The 23,524-nt window shown below is 36.8% G+C and overlaps 1 protein-coding gene across 1 annotated transcript in view; it reads left to right on the forward strand.

The window, feature by feature from the left end:
- Positions 1–213: 213 nt before the first annotated feature.
- Smarca5 (SWI/SNF related, matrix associated, actin dependent regulator of chromatin, subfamily a, member 5) overlaps positions 214–23,524 on the forward strand; it is a 36,661-nt gene continuing 13,350 nt past the window's right edge. The window contains exons 1-13 of the mRNA XM_051205781.1: positions 214–425; positions 2,939–3,013; positions 4,070–4,236; positions 6,683–6,783; positions 8,444–8,544; positions 9,338–9,517; positions 10,952–11,107; positions 11,193–11,324; positions 12,968–13,036; positions 15,688–15,797; positions 18,786–19,012; positions 21,090–21,211; positions 21,738–21,890. Of these exons, the coding sequence (XP_051061738.1) occupies positions 246–425; positions 2,939–3,013; positions 4,070–4,236; positions 6,683–6,783; positions 8,444–8,544; positions 9,338–9,517; positions 10,952–11,107; positions 11,193–11,324; positions 12,968–13,036; positions 15,688–15,797; positions 18,786–19,012; positions 21,090–21,211; positions 21,738–21,890 (1,773 nt within the window). The 5' untranslated portion in view covers positions 214–245. The remainder of the gene's footprint in view (positions 426–2,938; positions 3,014–4,069; positions 4,237–6,682; positions 6,784–8,443; positions 8,545–9,337; positions 9,518–10,951; positions 11,108–11,192; positions 11,325–12,967; positions 13,037–15,687; positions 15,798–18,785; positions 19,013–21,089; positions 21,212–21,737; positions 21,891–23,524) is intronic.

Raw genomic sequence — 23,524 nt, forward strand, 5'->3', positions numbered from 1 at the left:
ACGACGTGATTCCCGCCGTGAAGTAAACGCCGGTGGAGCGGCGCCGAGTCCCGCGGAGGAGGACGTCGGGGCGAGCGGCGCGGCAGGGCCGGCTCGGGTCGGTGGCGGAGCCGCTGCGCGTGAGAGCTTCCGGGCGGGGTTCGCTCCTCGGGCGGCCCGGGCGCCAGAGCCGCGCAGGCCCAGGCCGCTTCCCTCCGCGCCGCGCCGCGCCTGCCCGGGGCCGCGGCGGGTGACGCAGCCGGAACATGTCGTCGGCGGCCGAGCCTCCGCCGCCCCCGCCTCCCGAGAGCGCGCCTTCCAAGGCAGCGGCCGCGGGCGCCGGCGGGAGCAGCAGCAGCGGCAACAAAGGCGGCCCCGAGGGCGTCGCGGCGCCGGCGGCTCCGTCGTGTGCAGCGGGCGCGGGCCCCGCGGACGCCGAGATGGAGGTGAGCGCGGCGGGCGCGCGGGGAGGGAGGGAGGCGAGGAGGGAGATGGATGCTCGCTGGCTGGCGCTGGGTCTACCCCACCTCTGCGTTTTCCTCGGTGTAGCCAGCCTAGGCGGGACCGCTCTTACGAAACACATGTTCCTGATTACGGTGGCCCAGGGAACCGGTTTCCCCCAGCGCTAGACGCCCCCAGCTTCGCTCGATTTCCCCCGGATCTGGGTTTTACTTTGCACTAAACTTTGGGGAAGGGCAAGGGAGCTGCCCCTCCGCAGTGGAATCCACGGGGCGAGCGCGACGTGTCGCAGCGTCGCACGCAGCTTGGGGACTTGCGCCTCCAGTGCCCCATCCCGGTGCTGGCGGGGGCGGCATCTGTCTGTTGTGGGCAGAAACAATGGCGTGAGCTGGAGGGCCGAGTGCGCAGTGGGGATGAGTGGGGCGCAGCTGCCTCTGCAGCGAGGGGAGGCCCCTCCCGAGCCCTGCTCCACCGGGAGGAGAGCGAGCGTGACAGTCGCCGCACCTGTCCTGGATCCCATTCTAATTAGGGGTTGGTGGATGGGCAGATGAATGAATGGTAGCTTCGGGGGAGGGCTATTAGCCCAACGAACTGCCTTCTGTTAAAGCCATCCAGACAATCCACTGTTGAACCACCTTCTGGGGCTCGAGTGGGCCAGATGATAATACTGGAAGTAGGGGAGAGGGTGGGAAAATGGGGGAGTTGCCTGGCAGGTCTCTTGGATATGCTCCCAGGCTTTGAGTTGCCTGGGAACAAAGTTACTGCTTCCAGTTTTTATTCTTGGCCTTCGACTTGTTTTGTGGTATTCTGTAGTTCCAGCCCCGAAGGTTTCTGAGAATTTTTGTACTTAGATTGGAATAATACTATAAAGATGAATCTTACCGCCGAATTTACGCTATAAGGAAATGAAGGTGCAGTTGCATCACTCGGGTGAACTAACGTTGTTAGTCTTTGCAATCACTGTTGGTGGGGAGGGCAAGTGTTTAGTGTAATGCATCAGTTTGAAGTGGTTTCATTTTAACATGTATTTGATGTCAGGCAGTGTTGAGCACATCTTTGATCCTAGCACTCCGAAGGCAGAGGCAGGCGGATTTCTGAGTTTGAGGCCAGCCTGCCTGGTCAACAGTGAATTAAAGGACAGCCAGGGCTACCCTGTCTCCAAAAGCAAAAACAAACAATGTATTTGCGCCCCTTGAGGTTCTAAGTGGTCTTTTGAATTTCTAGGGTTGTTTAACTGGGTTGTTGGATTCCTGCTTGGAATCTGGACACCAAAGACACTGAAGGAAATAAATGTAAATGTACAATTCACCCTAGAGAGATTCACTTGCTTACCTTACCTTTGCAGATTCTGCTTGTTGTAACTTACATTTCCCCTATAGGTGTCATTCCTTATTTATGTGTCCTAAAGAAAACTTAAAAACCCAAATAAAGTTACTTTTTGAGTTCCTGCTTTTCAATTAAAATTTAAATATAATCGTAAATATGTTAACACCTATGGTATAAAATAAGTGGCATTTTCGTTCAACAGAGGAGAAAATGGAGTCTTTCAGACAGAGACTGTGATAGAAATGTGATCTGGTTCCAGAATGAGCCTTTTATACACATCTTACAATTTTGCATATTGAAAAATATCAGTAATTTCTGTTTTTCTCAATCGTATTCACTCATTTCCTTTTCTGTTCATGTTGTAGTTATTGTCTTTTAAAACTATTACCTTCAGTCTGCTTTTCCTTGTCTTAACTGAATTTAGAATTAGAATTAAGTGCCCTTGCAGTTAGAAAAAGAAGACATTGAGTTATAAAAGTAATGTCTGCAGTTGGAAAGCACATATTATTTATTGTAGGGTGTGCTTTACCTCTAATGTATGCTGGCAGGGATTTTGTAAGTTAGACTAGGTTGGATGTTTTGTCATTTGCTTGTGGCATTTGAATGTCAGGACGAATGCAATTTTTTCCCCCTGAGACAGGGTTTCTCTGTATTGCTTTGGAGGCAGTCCTGGAACTAGCTCTGCAGACCAGTTTAGCCTCGAACTCACAGAAATCCACCTGCCTGTGCTGGCACACCACCAACGCCCTGCATGAATGCATTTTTAAGAGTAGTATATGTATTACTAGGAGTCAGACTGAGAATATTCAATTTAAGCTTCTTTTTTTTGGGCAGGGTTCTAGATTGTGTAATATCACACTAGATAGATGGAATTTTATGATAAAAAGGGAACTTTGTTCATATTAATATTATATAATTTGGATTTATAATTTTTTAAAAAGGTACTTATTTTCCCATGTGGTTTGTATAGAAAGTAATTTTGCTTTAGGGTATTGTTGATATTTAAATCATGGCAGTAGTTTATAATTGAGAAAAGTGATTATCTCCATAGTATTTATCCTTAACAGGTTTCATGTCAGGTTATGTGATAGCCGTTAAATACCTAGGAATTTTGGAGTAAGAATATATTGTTTAGTTGACAGTTCTTAAACAGTTCGATTGTCCTTCTTACCAGGAAGTATTTGATGATGCATCACCTGGGAAGCAAAAAGAAATCCAAGAACCAGATCCTACATACGAAGAAAAAATGGTATGTTCTAGATATGTGAATAGCATTTATAATAAACCTTTGAAAAAAAGATTTATATGTATTTGTATTTATTAGTTTACATGTTTATTAGTTTACATATACAAGTATCTCTAATTGTGCTGTAAAACTTTAAAATAAATTCTTTGTGACTCTTTTTAAGGTGAATATAACTTTAAGGTCAGTACAGGGCACTTTTACCCACTATGGTTTAGAATATGATACTAATACTGTACTAATAAATATAATTCTAGTCCTGTGACTAAAGTTCATTTCATTGTTGCTTGTTGCAACATGTATGTATTATTCCCTGAAAATCTTTACCCTAAGAGACTATTTTCTTTTTAAGAAAAAATAATTATCACAATTAAAGGTGTATGCTACCATATCTAAGTTGTCTCTCTTTGTGTAAATAGATTATCATGTCTTTAAAATATCAGTTACTGAAGGACTTGAGATGTTATTTTCAAGAAACTTGTTTTCAAAAAAAAATCATTCTCTTGATGTGATAGCAGGAAATATTCAAAGGGGTAGCTAGCAAAAATGAAAGAATGGAATAGTATCATATGACATTTGGTTGAAGAGTATTTATTGATAAGTGAATTTTAGATCTGGTACCAATTTAAAATTTGGCATCAGGTTGAGTAACCAGGGTTTTCTTCTTCTGAACACACTCCCTTGTACAATGTTTGGTTTTATTTATTTATTTATTTATTTGAATATAAAAATCTTGTTTCTGCCTAAGGACAATGTATATAAAATTTTACTTTTAGAAATACATAAATTCATTTAAGCATTTCTGTAAGCATGATGTATTTTCTGTCAGTCATTCCTATCCTTAACCCATTACCACTTCTCATCTTTACATCACTAACTAGTGCTTCATATATACGTATATTCAATGTGTGCTTATCTGTCACTTGGCAAAGTGCTTCTAAGAGCCAGAGTCAGCTGTATTGTATATTTCAGTAGTTTGTTCATTTTGACTCTTGAGTTTGTCATACAGGCATGTGGAAATTGATTTCTAAAGTTTAATAAAATGTGTCTTAAATTTTGCAGCAAACTGACCGAGCAAATAGATTTGAGTATTTATTAAAGCAGACAGAGCTGTTTGCACATTTCATTCAGCCTGCTGCTCAGAAGACTCCAACCTCACCCTTGAAGATGAAACCAGGGCGCCCACGGGTAAAAAAAGATGAAAAACAGAATTTGCTCTCAGTTGGCGAGTGAGTAGTAGTTTATATTTCATAGTTTAAACTTGCTTTCTAAATTCTGTTGGGAGAGGGTTGAGAAAGGGTTTCTCTGTGTAACCACTCTGGTTATCCTGGAACTCGCTCTGTAGACCAGGCTGGCCTGGAACTCACAGAGATCCACCTGCCTCTGCCTCCCAAGTGCTGGGACTAACGGTGTGCCTTACCACTGCCTTTTTTATCTTCTGTAGCTTCACAGATGTGGCTAGTAGTGTTTAAATATCTAAAAAGTAAATATAATGACTTAGCTTTTATACCATATGTGCTCTATGAATTTTAACAGCTATGTTGATCATGGAATTAAGATGTTAAGCTGTTTTTTAGAGAGGTAAAAAGTGCAGAGGTTAAGGGTGTTAGTCACTATTAAATATAGAAATACATAGTCCAGGCTTGATCTTGATCTGATTTATAGTCTGCCTTCCGAAAAACTTAGGTATATTGAAGGTATATTAGTTTTTTGTGTTGGTACACATTGGTAGAGATTGAACTGAGGGTCTCATGCTTTCTGAATGAGCATTCTACCACCAACTTTTAAAATCCCCCCCCCTTTTTTTCCACTTTTTGAAATTTTGAGACAGGCTAATTTGTCTTAGTTGGCCTCAAATAGGCTTTGCCAACTTAAGGTCCTTCTCTGTCAGCTGTCTAAGTAGCTGGAATTGCAAGTCCATAACAGCAGCCATGGTAATAAGGGTGTTTAAAGTCTGAGCTGATGTGTAGAATATTAGTTTAAAATGTTTGCTGCATACTTAGCTTGCTGCTTATGTGTTGAAGTGTTGTCACATACTCCATCCTTTAGTGTTTTTTTTTTTTTTTTTTTTTTTTTTGACAATTCCTCATGAGTACTGAATGTACAAAATCTTCAAGATTTTTGTGCCAGTACATTAATTTTAAGGGTGGTCTCTGCTATAATTTCTGGCATGATAAATGAAGTGTGAAAACCAATTACAGTGTGTAAGAGTGATTAGTTGCAACAGGAAGGTATGATATTTATATGAAGGGAATAAGCATTGCATTACTACTTAGCTTTATTTGGAATATTTTTACCAATCTTAGATCCAGAGTGCTATTTTTTTTATATTTAAAAAAGAGAGAGAGAGAAAAAAAAAAAACTTTCCAAGTCGAGTGGTGGCGGTGCATGACTTTAATTCCAGTACTTAGGAGGCAAATCTCTGGAGTTCTACAGAGTGAGTTCCAGGAAAGTCAGGGCTACACAGAGAAACCCTATCTAAAAAACAAACAACAACAACAAAAAACTTAAAGAGACAACTTTGTACTTAAGATACATTTAAATTGTTCCAGATGTGGGATCTTGTTAGCTATTTAAATCTATCAGTGTGTCCTGGAATTACTGTAATAAGCTTTAATGTGGAATAAGACCAAGATGATTCATAAGAAATACACAGTAAGTTACTAAATTTTCTTTATTAAATAGTGTTATTGGAAAATAAGATTGAGGTTTTGATAGACTTATAAAGATCAAACCTCAGGCTTTGGGTATACTAGACACATACTCTACCAAAGGTAGATATATTTCCCCCTTTCTCATTTTGGAGTTGGAGTTGGGGTATGAATTAGTTGAGACAATGACTCAGTACATACCTCAGATTGGCCTCAAATTTAGTCTTTCCCTGGAATGTTGGGGTTATAGGTGTGGACAGCTAACATGTGGAATTTTCTTGTCTGTGCCTGAATTTGCAAGCTCCAGCACATCTTGCTTTTATTTTGGTGGGAAGATGGGTTTAAACTCATGTCTCACAAGACAAGCACATTGCTGAGTGAACTATTTCTCCAGTTCCCAAAGTAATCTTTGAGAGTAAATCCCTTAGTTTAGACTAGTAAACATCTTAAGTCCTTATTTGCTTTTAGTCATAGTTACGATTTTTAAGTATCATTTCTGGAATTTTCCTCCTGGCAAAGAGACCTGAAAAGGCAACTTTGAAATACAGATTTTTGGCTGAAAGTTTCCTTGAGATTACTGTTAAGTTCTACTGTGTATTAATGTAGTTTAAATTTTTTATTGAATCCTCCTTCCCTTCCTTCTCTTTGAGACAGAGTTTCTCTCTGTAGCCCTGGTTGTCCTGGAACTTACTCGATAGATCAGGCTGGTCCCAAACTCAGTGATCAGCCTGCCTCTGACTATATTTTAGTTCTATTCATAGCCAGGTAAATATTTCAGGTTTAATTTTACTAGTAAATTTTCTACTACTCAATTTTTTCGGCTTACTCTGCTTTTCAACTTTTTATTTATTTTCTTAGTGTTGGGGTACGCTGGCTCTAACCAGGACTTGTACTTATACTAGACAAGTGTTCCACCATTGAGCTACATATGAGGCGTGGCTTAATTAAAATTGTTGTGATGTCATTTGTCTACTGGGTTGACATAAAACTCACTATTAGTTGATTTTTCTTTTAATTTTGACAGCTACCGACACCGTAGAACAGAGCAAGAGGAGGATGAAGAGCTGTTAACAGAAAGCTCCAAAGCAACTAATGTCTGCACTCGGTTTGAAGATTCTCCATCATGTATGTTAAATTCATTGAATAATTTGGTTTTCCAAGGCTTCTCCTTTGAGACAATCCTTTGGGTGATGTTTGAATTTGCTTTTCTTAAAATTTATAAGTGGAATTCTTTGTAATCTTGGATAGTTACAGGCTGTGAATAAATAAGATTTTTTTTTTTTTTTGATCTGAGATGTTAATATGTTGACTGGGGTTACAGCTATAGATGATAGCTATATTTCAGAAGTATTTGAAGATACCACTTAATTTAGTATGGTTCTAAGGTACGTACTTGTAAATTGGAGTGATTTTGCCTCATATTTTCCCCAAATATGAAAACTACTTTGTGAAAGAGAGGGGGGAAAGAAATCAAGAAAACATTAATTTGCTGATGTTTTCACATGAATTTATCATTTTTGTGAAATATATTCAGGTGGTTTTTCATAAGAAAACATTCAGTCGGTTAGTTGTAGTTATACATATTTTAATTTCTGATACGGTTAGAGGCTTCTGCCATCTTCATTGCAGCCTAGCTTTCCTGTTGAGTATTTAGTGTGAACAGTAGCAGGATTTTGGTTGGGCTCTTGCTTAGTTGGAATGTTAAGGCACTCATTCACACTTTCCCTTTTCCCCCTTGCCTTACAAAGCACCCACTTTGTTTCTTTTCACATTAAGCTAGAGGCTAGAGATCATGTCTGACATGATGGAAAGGACATTTTCATTCATTAATTGTAACTAGTCACCCTGTTCTGATTAGCTTTTCATTCTTTGTTTTGTTGGTTTTTTTTTCTTTCTTTTTTTTTTTTTTTTTTTTTTTTCTTTCCTTTTTTCCTGTTTTTTAAGATTTCAAGACAGGGTTTCTCTGTGGCTTTGGAGACTGTCCTGGACCTAGCTCTTGTAGACCAGGCTGGTCTCTAACTCACAGAGCTCTGCCTGCCTCTGCCTCCTGAGTGCTGGGACTAAAGGCATGCACCACCACTGCTCGGCTAGCTTTTCATTCTTAAGCAGCGATTTATCCAGGGAAGGAAAACAAGTAATATATAATGAAAGACATATGTTCTGTCAGAAAAAGAACTCAAGAGATAGAAAGGGTGGAGATGGAGAAGGAATTCTCTGTCTTCATTCTACCAACAGGAAGAAAAGAAAATCATCACAGAGAACCACTGATTTTTGTTTGGGAGGGGGCGATACGAGGGGGTGGGGTGAGATTGAGACAGGGTTTTTCTTGTAATAGTCCTGGCTGTCCTGGAAACCAGGCTGGCCTCCAGCTCACCGAGATAAGCCTGCCTCTGCCTTCTGAATGCTGGGATTAAAGGCATGAACCACCACTGCCCACATTACTGATCTTTATGAAGGATGAAAACTCTTGGTTATAAACATTGTGCTAATGTTAAAAAGAGAGATAAAGAAGCTAGAGATGATCTGAAGGCCAGTGTGTTTTAACATTGGATTGTGTGATTTGGAGAACTCTGATGGCAACAGTCATAGTTCTATATTAGTTATTTGTATCCAACTACTCCTACTTTAGTTCAGACTTCATAGGCTGTTTTTAACCTTTCAGAATCCCCATAATACATTATCTTCTAGAAAAGAGAAATAGACACCTGTAGGCCCCAGCTCTTGGGGTCTGGCCTGTCTTGTATTTCTTGTGTTTTAATTGAGCATTCTATTTTGTTGTCCTCAGATGTAAAATGGGGTAAATTGAGAGATTATCAAGTCCGGGGATTGAATTGGCTCATCTCTCTGTATGAAAATGGCATCAATGGTATCCTTGCAGATGAAATGGTATGTATTTGGTTATCTTGAAGCTTGAAGGTTTTTGTTGTCTTGCTCTTGTAACTTAAGGTATTTGACATTAAATTGTATCTAGCAATCAAGAGAATAGTTTTGCTGATTACAACTAAATTTTTCTCAGTGTCATAAGCAACTTGCCTTAGCTGCATAAAATGACATCTTTACATGTAAAGAATTAAAATCTCTGTACAGTACATTTTAAAAGTTTTATTGTTACATTATTTACTTTATTTTTTTGTTTTTATTTTATTTACTTTTTTTGTTTTTGAGACAGGGTTTCTCTGTTTAACTTTGGCTGCCCTGGAACTCTTTGTGTAGACCTGGCTGACCTTCAACTCAGAGATCTGCCTGCCTCTGCCCCCACAAGTGCTGGAATTAAAGGTGTGTGCCACCACTGCAGCTTTATTTTTATAGTAAAGACATTTGGCTGTTTCTGTTCACTATTTATTAGTTACATAGTGATTGTTTTTAACCTCAATTGGTTGGAGAAAGTATGGAGTCAAAAGAGATCTTTACTTTTGCTTCTGGTAGGTTACTTTGGAAATAATGACATTTTCTGAGCCTTGTAGAAGTGATGTTTATACCTTCCTTACAGACTTATATGGCCTAACTGAAATTTTCATACACATTAAGCTCTTGTCATGCTGTCCCAAATGTAGCATTTCTTTTAAATGTTCCTGTGCATGTTAGGTGACTGTGAAGTATGGGAAACTTTGTGTTTAATAATTAATTTAATTGATGTGATTAATTTAATTTAATGTTTAATTATGATGAACTTTTTCAGGGTTTGGGAAAGACACTTCAAACAATTTCTCTCCTTGGGTATATGAAACACTATAGAAATATTCCTGGACCTCATATGGTTTTGGTTCCCAAGTCTACATTGCACAACTGGATGAGTGAATTCAAGAGATGGGTACCAACACTTAGATCTGTTTGCTTGATAGGAGATAAAGAGCAAAGAGTAAGTTTCTGTACCATTAAGATGAAATAGTTGGAGAAGGGATTAAAAGAAATAAAGGTCTTCACAAATTATTAGTATTTATAACAGTAATGCTGTGGTTAAGAATTTTATGAGAAGGCTTTAAAGATAGAAAGCTGTAAGAATTTATTAATTTAGTTTCAGTTTGTTTGTCCCTTTGGAAATGTTTTTATACAGTTAAGGATTGTTTATCTGGAAGAGTTAGCATGTTTTTAATAAAAAGTTTTGAATGGGTTATTATTAGAAACTTGAGGGGCAAGATTTCTAGATTAGGGTACAGTGGTAATTAATAGTCAGAATAGTAATTGTTAAATTTGAGTGGGATTAGTTTTAGTAATTTGGTGAGATGTTAATGATACAAATATGAGTTAAAGTTAATTCATTTCTTAGCCATATCTTTTTGGAACAAAGTCCTGGAAGTAATGACACTATTAAGAATAAAGAACAGTGGCGCTACACGCCTTTAATCCCAGCACTTGGGAGACAGAGGCAGATGAGTCTCTTTTGAGTTAGAGATCAGCCTGGATTACAGATTCAGTTCAGGACACCTAGGACTACATAGGGAAACCCTGTCTCAAAAAAAAAAAAAAAAAAAAAAAAAAAAAAAAAAAAAAAAAAAAAAAGAGAGAGACTATAGATTTGGAAGTTGGGAATAATGGATTGCATTCATTGATTACATGATGATATAAATGATTTTGTGCTTAATTAGTATATATGATTTTTTTTAAGATTATATTTATGAGTGCTTTGTCTGGATGTATGTCTCTGCACCAGGTGCATGCTTCTGAGCCCAGAAAAGGGAGTTGAGTCTCTGGAACTAGAGTTACCAATGGTGTTGAGCTACCATGTGGGTGCTGGGATGTGAACCTGGGTCCTCTCTTAAGAACAGCAAGTGCTCTTAACCACTAAGCCTCCATCTCTTCAGCAGCAGTCTAGATTTCTTTCCCTCCTGAGTAGATATGTGGGTTGTTTTAAGTTACTAAGTTGCTTTTTCTTTGAGGGACTCAGTTCTCTGGTTTTTGCTTTCATATCCTTTATCTATAAAATGAGAACAATAACAATGTATAATTACACCTACAAATCAAAGGAATGAAACTGTTCATTAACAACTGTTGGTCTTTATGTTACAAACCCTGTTTCCTAAGAATTTTGAGAGCTAGTGGAATTGTGAAAAGACATTTTAAAGAGTTAGGCTTCTGAATTTTGTGATTCACTTTAGGTTTCTGAAATTAAGTTAAAACTGACATTAAAGTGATTAATAAAGTAATTTTAGTGATAGGATAGCTAGCTTTAAATGCTTATTTAATGATAGCTATTCCATTTAATAGTTTCACTTCTTTTTCTGTATTAGATTACTTGTTAGTTAATTTAATGTATAATTGCATTGAGTGATGAAATTATTCTGTTGCTTTACAGGCTGCATTTGTCAGGGATGTTTTATTACCAGGAGAGTGGGATGTGTGTGTCACATCTTATGAAATGCTTATTAAAGAGAAGTCTGTGTTCAAAAAATTTAACTGGAGATACTTAGTTATAGATGAAGCTCACAGGATAAAAAATGAAAAATCTAAGGTAAATTTGATACTTCATATGAACATTTTTGTGTCTGAGGGTTTGATACTCAGAATATTCTAATAAGGGGCTTTGAATTTTTCAGTTGTCAGAAATAGTGCGGGAATTCAAGACTACAAATCGACTGTTGCTAACTGGGACGCCTCTTCAGAACAACTTGCATGAACTCTGGTCACTTCTCAATTTTTTGTTACCAGATGTGTTTAATTCAGCTGATGTAAGCATCTCTTTATGGTTAATATTTTGTTTAAAGCCTTGTATTTTAATAATATTATTTGAGATGGTTGTTAATTTTTTTTTACACTTACCTAGTTAGCCGTTAACTAACCTAACTTATGTATTTTGAGAATTGACTTTTGAGCCTTGGCTTTAATCTGTCCTACAATTGGAATGACATGCTTTTATTCCCATTTGGCAGTCAGGGCTATTTCATTTTACCTCAGAGTTTCTAGGTTAACTGCTTGCTTTAAAGCATTGCCAAGTATCTTTGTATATCTTACATAGTCTGTTTTAACATTCGGAAATAGCTTTCAGATGTGGAGGGATTTGTTTAACCCTCTGTCATGGTTTCTCTTCTGTAGCTGTGACAAAAGCAACTTATGGAGAAAGTTTATTCTGGCTGGCGTTTTAAGGGTGCATGCTGTTGAGGGGAAGGTGCTGGCAGTAGCTGATCATACATCATTCACATTCAAGCAGAGACAGTGTGATAAATGTATCCTAGTGCTCTGCTCCTTTTCTCCATTCTGAGCAGTCCAAGATCCTCAACCAGGGAATGGTCACACAATTGACTAATGGTGGACTGTGTGTCACGTTGACAATGAACAGTAAACATCACATGTCTTTCATTGTAATAACCTAGTCTTTACCTCTGTCAGTTATTTACATGATATGATCGTATTAGTGGTTAACTGTTCATTGTACTAGGGGAAATAAATGTATGTATCAATAGTCTGTGCTATTATTAATTATGGTTGCCAAACTAGAGTTCAGTTTTGAACTCTAGTTGTTTCTTTGTCTGGAAAGGTGGGAAGAACTTTGTAGATAATCCATGTTAGTACATTTAAATAAACAAGTTGTATAAAGATAAAATTTTGGTTTGTTATTTTTAAGGGTTATTTTTAAAAACAAATTTGTGTGGGAAAAGTACATTCAGATTTTAATTCTTTTTTTTTTTGATGTTTTAGTTTAGATATAATTTCAAGATAATTTGTTTTTCTTGCTAGGCTAATTATTTCTGTTAAAGCCCTCAGTTATAATAACAGTGATTATGTTTACTTAACATAGCAAATTTATAGTAGATATTTTCAAGATACTTGATGAAGAAATTGTCCTTATTCAGTTTTTACCTAAATAGAAGTGAAATGCTTTTAATCTCAGTTTCACTTAGATTAATAAGATGGACATTTCTCTGGAAATCTTGAGTTGTGTATTCTAATTATTTCTGTGTACTAGCTTTGAGACTCTTCTTCATTGAGCCTGTCTGTATTTGTGGAAAAAATGCTTAGGGAATATTATGATTCAACTACTTGTCCTGGAGCTAGTAAACAGGATACTTGGGAAACAAGGATTTGAATTAAATTTGTTTGTTTTTTGTTTTTGTTTGTTTTTCCAGAAGGGTTTCTCTGTGTAGCTCTGTAGACCAGGCTAGCCTCGAACTCACAGAGATCTGCCTGCCTCTGCTTCCTGAGTGCTGGGAATAAAGGCACGTTTCACCATCACCCAGCTGAACTTAATTGTTTGTTGTGGCTTGCAACTCACATACTATACTAATTCTAGAAATCATTTTTATATCTGGTGCTATAGGGCACTTGTGATTAATATTAATTTTGACCTTAAGTTGGTTTTTGTTTTTTGATACAGGACTTTGATTCCTGGTTTGATACAAATAATTGCCTTGGGGACCAAAAGCTAGTTGAGAGGCTTCATATGGTAAGTATGGTTAGAACATATTTTTAATGGAAAATGTTTAATTTTACTGTTAACAGAAGTACAGTACAGAGTTATATCTGTTTGGATTTAAAATGTACTCTTTGAAATGACATTTAGGAGATGATGTGTGATGGTTTTAGTATTTGAACCTAGGATGTACTTTTAATGAAGAGGAAAGTAACCTCTTAGTCCACAGGTAAGAGTTGGTGGGTAGATGAGCATGTTTTTGGCTATCAAGGATCAAGCAAGATATTGTAACCATGCCCTAGAAGTCCTTTTATGACCTAACATTAGGGCTTTTCAGCATCTGTTTACATTTGGTTTGGATAATATATAGGGGGTAGGAGGAAAGAGACGGTTATATTTTGTATTGTATATAGTCCATTTAACAACATCTCTAACACTTTCTCCTCAGTGCAATTTGTGACAACAGACATGCCTATAAACATAGTACAAGTTCCCTGGAAGATAAACACATGCCCTGCTTACCTCTCCCTACATTCCAGTCTTTTCAGAATACTCCAGCTTTAATTTTACTCTCCACTTGTTCTTTGTTCATTGCTTTTCCTATATCTATAATCTCTGATTTCTTTTTAGGTAGCTTAAGACTTACTTTTATCTGCCACCTTCTTTATTGCCCATCTAGGTGGCCTAGGTGCCTATGTATTCATTCCATCTTGAGTCATTTGAACATTCTTACATTTTAAGACTTTGTACAGAGCACTGGAGTGTTTTCCTTGATGGATTGTAAGCACAAAGGCAGGGAACATGTCTACTTTGCACAGTGCCTGGCTTCAGTGGGTATTTTTCTTTCTACCTTTGTTCTCCCGTTCTCTTCCCCCTTTTTGCCTTTCCCTCTTTTTTGTCAAGACATGATTTTATTATGCAGCCATGGCTGGCTTTAAGCTGGGTAATCCTGCAACAGCTTCCCAATTGTTGGAATCACAGGTATGAATCTTTATGTTAGGTTGACCTTTTTTCCCCCCTATATACATTAATGATATTTTAAAATTCTTGTGTATTGAGATTTTTTTGTTAAGTATATCTGAGAGGTGATAGTGTCCTAGGAACTTTTAATTCAGATAGCAGTCAAATATTTAAATACTATTTAGATTTTTTTTTTTTTATTCAAAGTATTGAGAGTATTGAAAGGTTAGAGTGTTGATAAAATCTGAGTGAAAAATGAGACAGGGGAATTGGATTCTTTTCTACTTTTCCCTCCTATTCCCTTCCTTTCATGGCTTCCCTTTAAGTAATATCTAGTTACATGTAGGTAAAGCAAACTAAAGCATCTAGGCAATGGAGTCTAGTAGTTTTGGTATCTTAGTTATTTTTTCTCAGAATAGTATGAAATGCTTTATCAACTCAAGGAGAAGAGAAACAGTTTCTCTACTTTGTCCTGCCCTTGCATTCTGAAATTCCCACTATAGTGTCTGTGGCTCTGTGATGGGAGAGTCATATTTAGAAGTCAGTCTGGGAGGCTGGTGACATGGCTCAGAATTATAGAAGGTACTTGTTTTGGAGGTCTTAGGCACGCACCAGGGTAGGAGGAGAGAACTGATTTGACATGGTTGTCTTTTGACTTCCATATGTATGCTATAGTATGTTCATCATACACACATACATGTGCACAATAATAATAAATTTTTAAAAGCTCGACCTGGATATTCTTAGGAATGATTTGTCAGCTATATGCTGCTACTAAGCCAGCCCTTTACAAACATCTACCTTAAAAGCTTGCCTTTTAATAATTTTAGTGTTTGTGGGTGTTACGGTGATTTCTTTGCAGATTTTTTCCTGGGTTTATCCAGCTACATTTAGCTGGACAATTTTAGAAGAAAGCCAAGTCTTCTTGTCTTGGCAATAGTTGGTGCTTGCTTAAATCTAGACTAACTTTATTGTCTGTTGTAATCTGGTTAGAGTTGCTGATGGTTTTACTCACCAGTATTTTTATAATCCAGTAAAACTAGTACAATGAAGGTATAAAAATAATTATAGTTTTATTGTTATTAATATTTTATGAAAATGGAAGAACTACTACTTTATGAAACCTAGATACCATTCATAAACATTGAATGAAAAAAGTGACAAGTGGTAATATATAGAGAGGTAATATGTTGCATAAAATTAAAAATCAGAGGTGAAACTGATCTGTGTTTTTAAAAAGTAAGAGCATTGCTTACTATTAGGAAAGGACTGGGAGGGACTCAAGGATTTGTTAATTTGCTAGAGACTGAACTGAACTGAGTTACTTTATACTTGCCACGTGGACTGCTTCTATAATGGGTAATTATTTAAAAGCTAGCCATGCAGCTCTTAATCAGTGTTGGACAGTGTGTGGTGCAAGTAACTAATTTTTAAACTAGCATGAATTAGTAATGTTGAAAATAGTTTTAAAACTAAACATTGTTTCCTAGTATTTAATGAGAATATATCAAGTATTATATAAATACTTAAATACAGGATAATGAACTTGTATTGTTGTATTTCAAGAATAAAATAGTAATAGATTATTTGGGTCAGGGAAATCTTAAAAATTATGGTATTCAAACAAACTTCAAACTTCCATATATTTAGTACATAATTTTAAGATTTTGAAGTAATACCAATATTGCAGGTAAGGTTATCTTTTTCTTTTTGCTTTTTCTAAGGTTTTGCGTCCATTCCTCCTACGTCGAATTAAAGCTGATGTTGAAAAGAGTTTGCCTCCAAAGAAAGAAGTAAAAATCTATGTGGGTCTTAGCAAAATGCAAAGGGAATGGTATGTATTCTGACATGCTTGAGTATGCTATTTGTTTTTCCTATGATTTCATTTTACAGTCTTTTGTATCTTTATTTCTGTTTATTGGGTTAAGCTTAACCTATTAATACAATGCCCATTAAAAGGTGGCAGAAGGCAGGCCAGCACTCCCGCCTGGCTTGCAGTGTTGTTTTTGATGTTCAGTGGTATACTGATGGTAGGCATTTTTTCTCTGTGTTTTATTTCAGACACGTGATTAAAAACTAGAAGTTTAATGTAGTTATCCTAACATTGAGCAGCAGCATGTTTCTATTAATTTTACCCAAAGTTCACTTAAAAACGGAGTCATGGGGCTGGAGAGATGAGTCATAGCTGTCTGTAACTCTAGTTCCAGGGGACCCAACACCTTCACCAAGACACACATGAAGGCAAAACACCAATACATGCACAATAAATACATTAAGAAACTGAGTCATAATAATTTCTGTACTTAAAAAGTTACAACATTTTTCTGTCCAGTCATGAGGGTTAATGATCAGAATTAAGCAAGATCCATGATACAGACAAAACAAAAATGGCTCGGGATGTAGTTCAGTTGTTAGAGTGTTTAATCCAACACACACAAAATCCCAGGTTTGATCCTTATCACCACATAAACAAGTGATCACAGCACTGGAAAGGTAGAAGTTCAAAATCATCTGTGGCTGTGGTAGTTTGGGAGTAGCCTGAGATTCCCTTTCAGATATGCACATACACAAATATACATGTGTGCATACATAATATACACTTAGGGATATGTAAAACTTTTTTTTTTCCATTTGTATGAATGTTTCCCTTGCATGTATATCTGTTCTCCATGTAAGTGCCTAGTTTCTGTGGAGCTAGGAAGAGGGTATCAGATGCTCTGGAACTGAAGTTACAGGCTGCTGTGAGCCACTGAAGGTGCTGGGAATTGAATGTGGATACTCTCTGCAAGAGCAGCCTGAGCCACCTCTCTAGTCCCCTGTATATGTAACATTTAATGTTTTTAATCCATAAAGCGACTTTTATTTTGGTCTAAAATACTCTTTTTTTTCTAAAAATTTAAGAAGTATAAAATAACTTTGTAAAGTGATTATAATGATAACCAGTAGTTAATTTCAATATTCTCATAGGAAGAAGTTTAAAAGTTGAAAATATATTATTCTTTAAGGATTTTTTTGCATATAATTTGTGTGGGTACACATGTGTGTACTTTTTCATGTTAATGGTTTGTATGTAGAGGTCAAAGGACTTGTACAATTTGATTCTTTACTGTGTGGGTTCTGTGGGTCTTGTCGGGTAGCCAGACTTTGCTGGCAAGTGTCCTTACCTACTGAATGATTTCACTGTCACTAGTTTTTAGAAATAAGTTTTATTTTTTAAAAGCTTTATAGACAGGTACAATCTAAAAAGCTAGGAAGTTCTGACTTATTTTGCTAAGTACATTTATCATGATTTCATATGTATGTAATGCACTTTGATCATATTCATACCCCATTATCTTCTCACCCCAATTCTCCCACTGAGCCCCTTCTTTCCAACATGATTTTTCCCTTTTGGTAGAAAGCATACCATGGACTCAGTGCAAGATGACTATAGGAAAAGATAATGTAACTTGATAATATGTAATGTAAGCATAGTGCTCAAGGGATGGGCATAAATAATAAGTAGCCATCTATTATTTTACTGGTCTTACCATATTTTTAGATTGTATTTGTGAGGAGCTAGAGTTGCAGAAGGATGGGAAGGATATAAATCTAGGCAAGTTATCTGAAAGAACTCCACTGTGGAAGGTGAGCTTATTTCCCATGTCCTCAGGACTTCACAAAGACTGTTACAAGGTAGCACAGGTACCTGTGTATGTATGAGTTGCTGTCAGAGGTCAACAGATGCTAATAAATTAAAATTTGTGAACTTGCTGTCTGTCAGAATTGTAATGAAGTATGTTCTCAGTTCCACTTTACTAAATGTTGCTTTAGGTTCATTCAAGTTACTTTGTTTAGAACATTCTGTTTGACTAAGACTTTAAACTTTAGGCGTGATTACTTACTGCTGCTGCCAGACAGTGTCTAAATTCTTAGTAGTCATTAATGGGTTTTTATGGTTTATCTTTAAACTATAGCTGAAGTTCACAAATTGCTTCCTCTATGTATTTATATATACATGTTTAAGTCACATCACATTCATTTTAATCTTGTCATCGTGCCTTAGCCTCAGGATTCTTTCTCCTTTCTTAGATCTTAATTTTCTTACTCAAATGTTACACTAACCACCCAGTATGTGGCACAGTCAAGTGTCATCTAACAGGGTAAGCTCTGAGAAACGCATTGTTAGGCATTTCCCCCCCACTGTGCAAATCCTTAGAATATTCTTAACTCTGACATTGGTTAAATAAGTGAGTAATTTCATAGGACAGCTGTTGTATTTGCAGTCTGTTGACTGAAATATTTTGTGATTCATGACTGTAATTGAGTAAAATGAGTAATTTTTGGTTAAAAAATACTGTATACTAAAATTATGTTTAAAACAATGTTTTCTTTTTTAAATCTCAATTACATAAAAATGTTGTATCACATTACTTTATTTTTAATTCTGTTTAAGCAGACTATTTGGAACATTTAAAATAATGTCTTTAAGGTTCAAGGGCAAAAATGTGAACATATACTACAGGCAATCAAAACAAAAGGTTACAGATGATAAGTAACCATACCTTAGGAATTGATGGTGTACACCAGCTACATAGAGTATAGATAACATAATGATCCATTATTTAATGATGGGATATATTCTGAGAAATACATTGACCTTTGTTTCATTATATAAATATTCAAAACTTTAAATCTGTGTTGTACCTGTTTATTCCTAGATTATTGGAAGCAAATTTCAGACAATGAGTTTTCAAATTATTCCTAAGTATTTTGTGATTGGGGTAGTAAGGGGATTAAGTATGCAAAGTGTCAGGCATTAAACAGTTTTTCTTTTTAATAGGTATACTCGGATATTAATGAAGGATATAGACATATTAAACTCAGCAGGGAAGATGGACAAAATGAGGTTATTGAACATTTTGATGCAGTTGAGGAAATGCTGCAATCATCCATATCTCTTCGATGGAGCTGAACCTGGTCCACCTTACACAACAGATATGCATCTAGTTACCAATAGTGGCAAAATGGTGGTATTAGACAAGCTGCTCCCTAAATTAAAAGAACAAGGTATCTATGTTACTTGCATTAAATTGAAAAGTAATGAAAACTTTAAAAACTCCAATATTAAGAGGACAAAAGAACAACACTTTTTAAAGTTGAAGTGTTGGATGCCAAATCCATTCTAATTTTAGTCCTTAACTCTCATAGAAGTTGATAAATATTCAGAGGAACTACCATTCGATTAAACCTTTTTATCATAAGATAACCAGTAATGCCTTTTCTGCATACATTTTTCCCAGATCCTTTGTTTAGAAAGTGATGTTGCATACATTTTTTGGGCTTATCCTATCTCGAGTTTTGGGGTGCCAGGACCTGCCTTCTCTCTCATGCCAAATGTTGGGGTGCTCTGTATAGTGCAGATGGTTGAAGAAAGAAGGCACTCCAAGATGAAATTTTAAGGCCTATGTGGCAGCAGCTGAACAAAGATGTACTTATTGAAAGTTACACAAAAGTATTTCCTTCTACCAAGGTCCTTAATCTAATTTACATGTCTTACTAAAGGAGAGTATCACAAGCCCCCATGACTCTAGTCCTTTATTATGTATCATTTGCAGTAATAATAATACAAGACCCTGAGGTGTCTTGTGTCCAAAGTCATGGGATGGCTACAGTGGCCTTTCAGCAAAACGATTCTGCAGATCATGGGAAACAATTATTTTCCACAAGAATTCTTCAGGGTCAAAGTACTTCTGGGAAAAAAAAAAAAAAAAAAAAAAAAAAGTTGTTCATTCTAATATCTACCCCAGCTACAATGACTCTGCAAAATTCCCACAGCATTTTCATTGTATATTTTATGGAGTTTAAAACATTTACCTAAATATCATTTAATGGACTCAAAGCATTTCTATTTACAGTATTCTGAATTTTTTTATGTATGAGAATGACTATGTCTGAATTACATAGAGTATATAATATATGTGTGTGTAAAATATATATATATATATATTATATATATATAATATATATATATATATATAGTTCTCCTTCATGGGTTGAAGCATCTCATTCATTATAACATCTTGTATATCATGGCTTTTAAAGATAAATATCAGTCCTAAATAAAATAGACTTCTGTAATATCAAGAATACAGTATGCTTTCACATTTCTCCAATTATATGATATTTGAAGGAGAGATGGTTGTACAAATAGATGCACCTTAATAATGATGGCTGTGGTTGTTAGTGAAATGGCTTACTTTTATTTTACTTTTTTGTAATTTTTTAAATGGAAATAGCTGAGTAATTAAAGACTGATAAGTTAGGTAGAAGTGGCAGGAACTTATAGGGCTTGGTGAGAGTTACATTGAACTCTTACGAAAATAGACCAGAAGGTCCTTATGCATTTGGTCCAAGAATGTGTCACAGGTTGTCAGCCTGTTTTGAGTTAGGCGCCTACCATAATCAGTTATTCTCAAAACAACTTGTCAAACATTCTCCTTGTGAGGAAACCAGTAGATTAATTTAAGTCTTGGCATATAAGTGAAGGACTTCTGATATACACATCTATTGAGTTGTCCATTGAGTTAAAATGTGTTTTTATAATTACAATGGTACTAGGGATTTTGGGAGTGTTGGGGAGTTTAAGGGATCTTTTTTTTTTTTTTAAAGATTTATTATATATACAGTATTCTGTCTGCATGTATGCCTGTAGGCCAGAAGAGGGCACCAGATCTCATTATAGATGGTTGTGAGCCACCATGTGGTTGCTGGGTATTGAACTCAGGACCTCTGGAAGAATAGTCGATGCTCTTAACCTCTGAGCCATCTCTCCAGTCTCAAAGGATCATGCTTAAAGAAAGGTTGTGGAGTGGTAAAAGACTCCTTTTAAACATATATGAGGTAATAGACTCATGATTCAGTCTTCTAAACCAGTTTACCTTAGTGTGCTGTGCAAGTCTTTTGTAACACCATGGAAGACAGGTGGAGATACTGACCTGGGTATTTACTAATGCCATTTTTATTCTTTAACAAAATAAATAATGTGGAATTGATTGGTAATTTGTGAGTCCTGCTTTCGCCTTAAATTTTTAAATAAAAATTTCTGTTATAAAGCTCTTGCCAATGGGTTATCTGTGTTCATCAGGTTCAAGAGTACTAATCTTCAGTCAGATGACTAGGGTTTTAGACATTTTGGAAGATTATTGCATGTGGAGAAATTATGAGTACTGCAGATTGGATGGGCAGACACCCCATGATGAGAGACAGGTAAGTTACAAAGGCTGGGGAGATAAAAATTCAGAACAACTTTATTTTTTATGTTCTGTTAGCATGTACCAAGTTAATAGATGTTTGTGTTGTATTAGAATAAATATTTGTTTTTTTTTAAGAATACATTTTTCTTTTAAAATTTATTTTCTTTGTGTGTATAAGTATTTTGTCTGCATGTCTGCCTGCACCTTGTGTGTTCCTGGTGCCCAAGGAAGCCAGAAGTGGGTGTTGGAGCTTTGGGACTGGAGCTACATACAGATGGTTGTGTGCTGTCACAAGTTAGGGTCCTCTGGAAGAGCAGCCAGTGCTCTTAACTACTGAGCAGTCTCTCTCAGGGACTTAAAATGCCAGGCTGGTTTGGAACTCACTGTAGACAAGTGTGATCTTTCTTCTCTTCATAAGTGCTGGGGTTACAGGAATATGCTGCCATGTCCTAGCTAGAATAATTTTTTAAGCCAGTCATGATGGCATGCACCTGTAGTCCCAGCTGCTTTTTCTAACACTTGTTCTTTTATTCCCATAGGACTCCATCAATGCATACAATGAACCAAATAGCACAAAGTTTGTTTTTATGCTAAGCACACGTGCTGGTGGTCTGGGCATCAATCTTGCAACAGCTGATGTAGTAATTTTATATGATTCAGATTGGAATCCCCAAGTAGACCTTCAGGCCATGGTAAGAGATAACAAGTAAATGCTTTGTGTGCTTATTAGATGTTTTAGGGTCTGTTCATTCTAGAAGGATCTTTGATTTAACATAGTAGAATTTTCTTTTATTTTTAAAATTTATTTAGAAAATCTGTCAACACATGTCTGCTTGGTGTGTAGGGGGCCAGGGTTGGGGTGGGGTCAGAGGATAGCCAAGGGAGTCTGTTCTCTTTCTACCATTTGGTTTCCAGGGTTTGAACTCAGGTCATTAGGCTTGGGCAGAAAGTTCCTTTACCCGCTTAACTGTGTCCTCAGCCACAACTCTTTTATTTTTCTCCCATTCACCCTGCCTACTTCTCTACTCTTGGACTCATCCTAATACATGCTCCCCTTCTTAACTTCATGTCTTTTTTTCTTTTTTTTCTAAATAACCCAGTGAGACCAATTAGTGCTATTAAAATAGACTCTTTGGAGTCTCCACTGATCATATCTCCACAGCTCTTCATTAGTAATTAAATGAAAAAAATGTACTATTCTGATTTCACACCTGTAGTGCACCTGTATATGGGACCATCTACTGGAGCAAGGGCAACTTACCAGTAGCTACACTCAAAGAAAATAAGATTGCTACTGAGGGAATAGAGAATTACTTGCAAGTAGCCCCTTGAGGGTTTCAACAGCTAGAACTTTTGACAGGCTTGATTCTGTGCAGATAGCCACAACTGCTATAGGTTGATGCCTGTAATGGATGTGTTCTATGCAGGAGTTACCATTTCACAGTGTTCCTCCTCATTCTGTGGCTCTTCTGTTCCTTCTCCTACCTTTCCCTCCTACCTCTTTGATGTTTTTGAGAGCCCTTGCCTCGGGTGGGAAGATATCCCATTTAGAGCTGAGTGCTCACTGTAGCTTAATAGAGTTTTATGTCTTTGGCCTAATAGGTCAGCCAAGATATTTTGAATACTCTGGTGAATGAAAGGATCAGTAAATAAGTATAGTTGTGCTTTGGGAGAAATGGGACAAGTCAGTTTGAGCAGCTACCTCATCTGCCAGTTGGGACACCTAAAACTTGTGCCCCCTCCTTTTTTTTTTTTTTTTTTTTGGGAGTATCTAGCCAAATGAGAAAGTGGAGTCTAAGACTGAGAGAAAGTCCTGATCCACAGACTAATTTGAAATATACAGACTCTGACTACTGACTTGTCTTAGAATGTTGCTGTTTGGAGTGCAGCTCAACATCTGCATTGTCTCTTTTGAACTCTTTGTAAGGGTGGTTAAGGGAAATTGATAAGTTATTAGAAATAAAGTATTGGAGATAATGTGGTTTTGAATTTATCAGAAGTTAAATTAGCATATAAATTAATTTGTATGTATTAGCTAATTGTGTAACAAAACATTTTTGTCAATTGTGAAGGACATTTTTGTTTTCCTAATAAGTGACAATTAAGATTTCATTAATTTTGTCAGTCGGTGATGACCTGAGCCTAGAATCCTGGCACCTGAGAGGCAGAGGTAGGTGGATCTCTGTGCTTAAGGCCAGCCCTGGTCTACAGAATGAGTTCCAGGACAGCAAAACAAACAAAAACAGATTTTGTTAACTTCATGAAGGAAAATATTTTGAAATTAATTCAAGTAGAAGAAATCATGAAGCTGAAATATTAATTACAA

This window comes from Phodopus roborovskii, unplaced genomic scaffold (assembly GCF_943737965.1).
Source record: "Phodopus roborovskii unplaced genomic scaffold, PHOROB, whole genome shotgun sequence".
Classification (NCBI taxonomy): domain Eukaryota; kingdom Metazoa; phylum Chordata; class Mammalia; order Rodentia; family Cricetidae; genus Phodopus; species Phodopus roborovskii.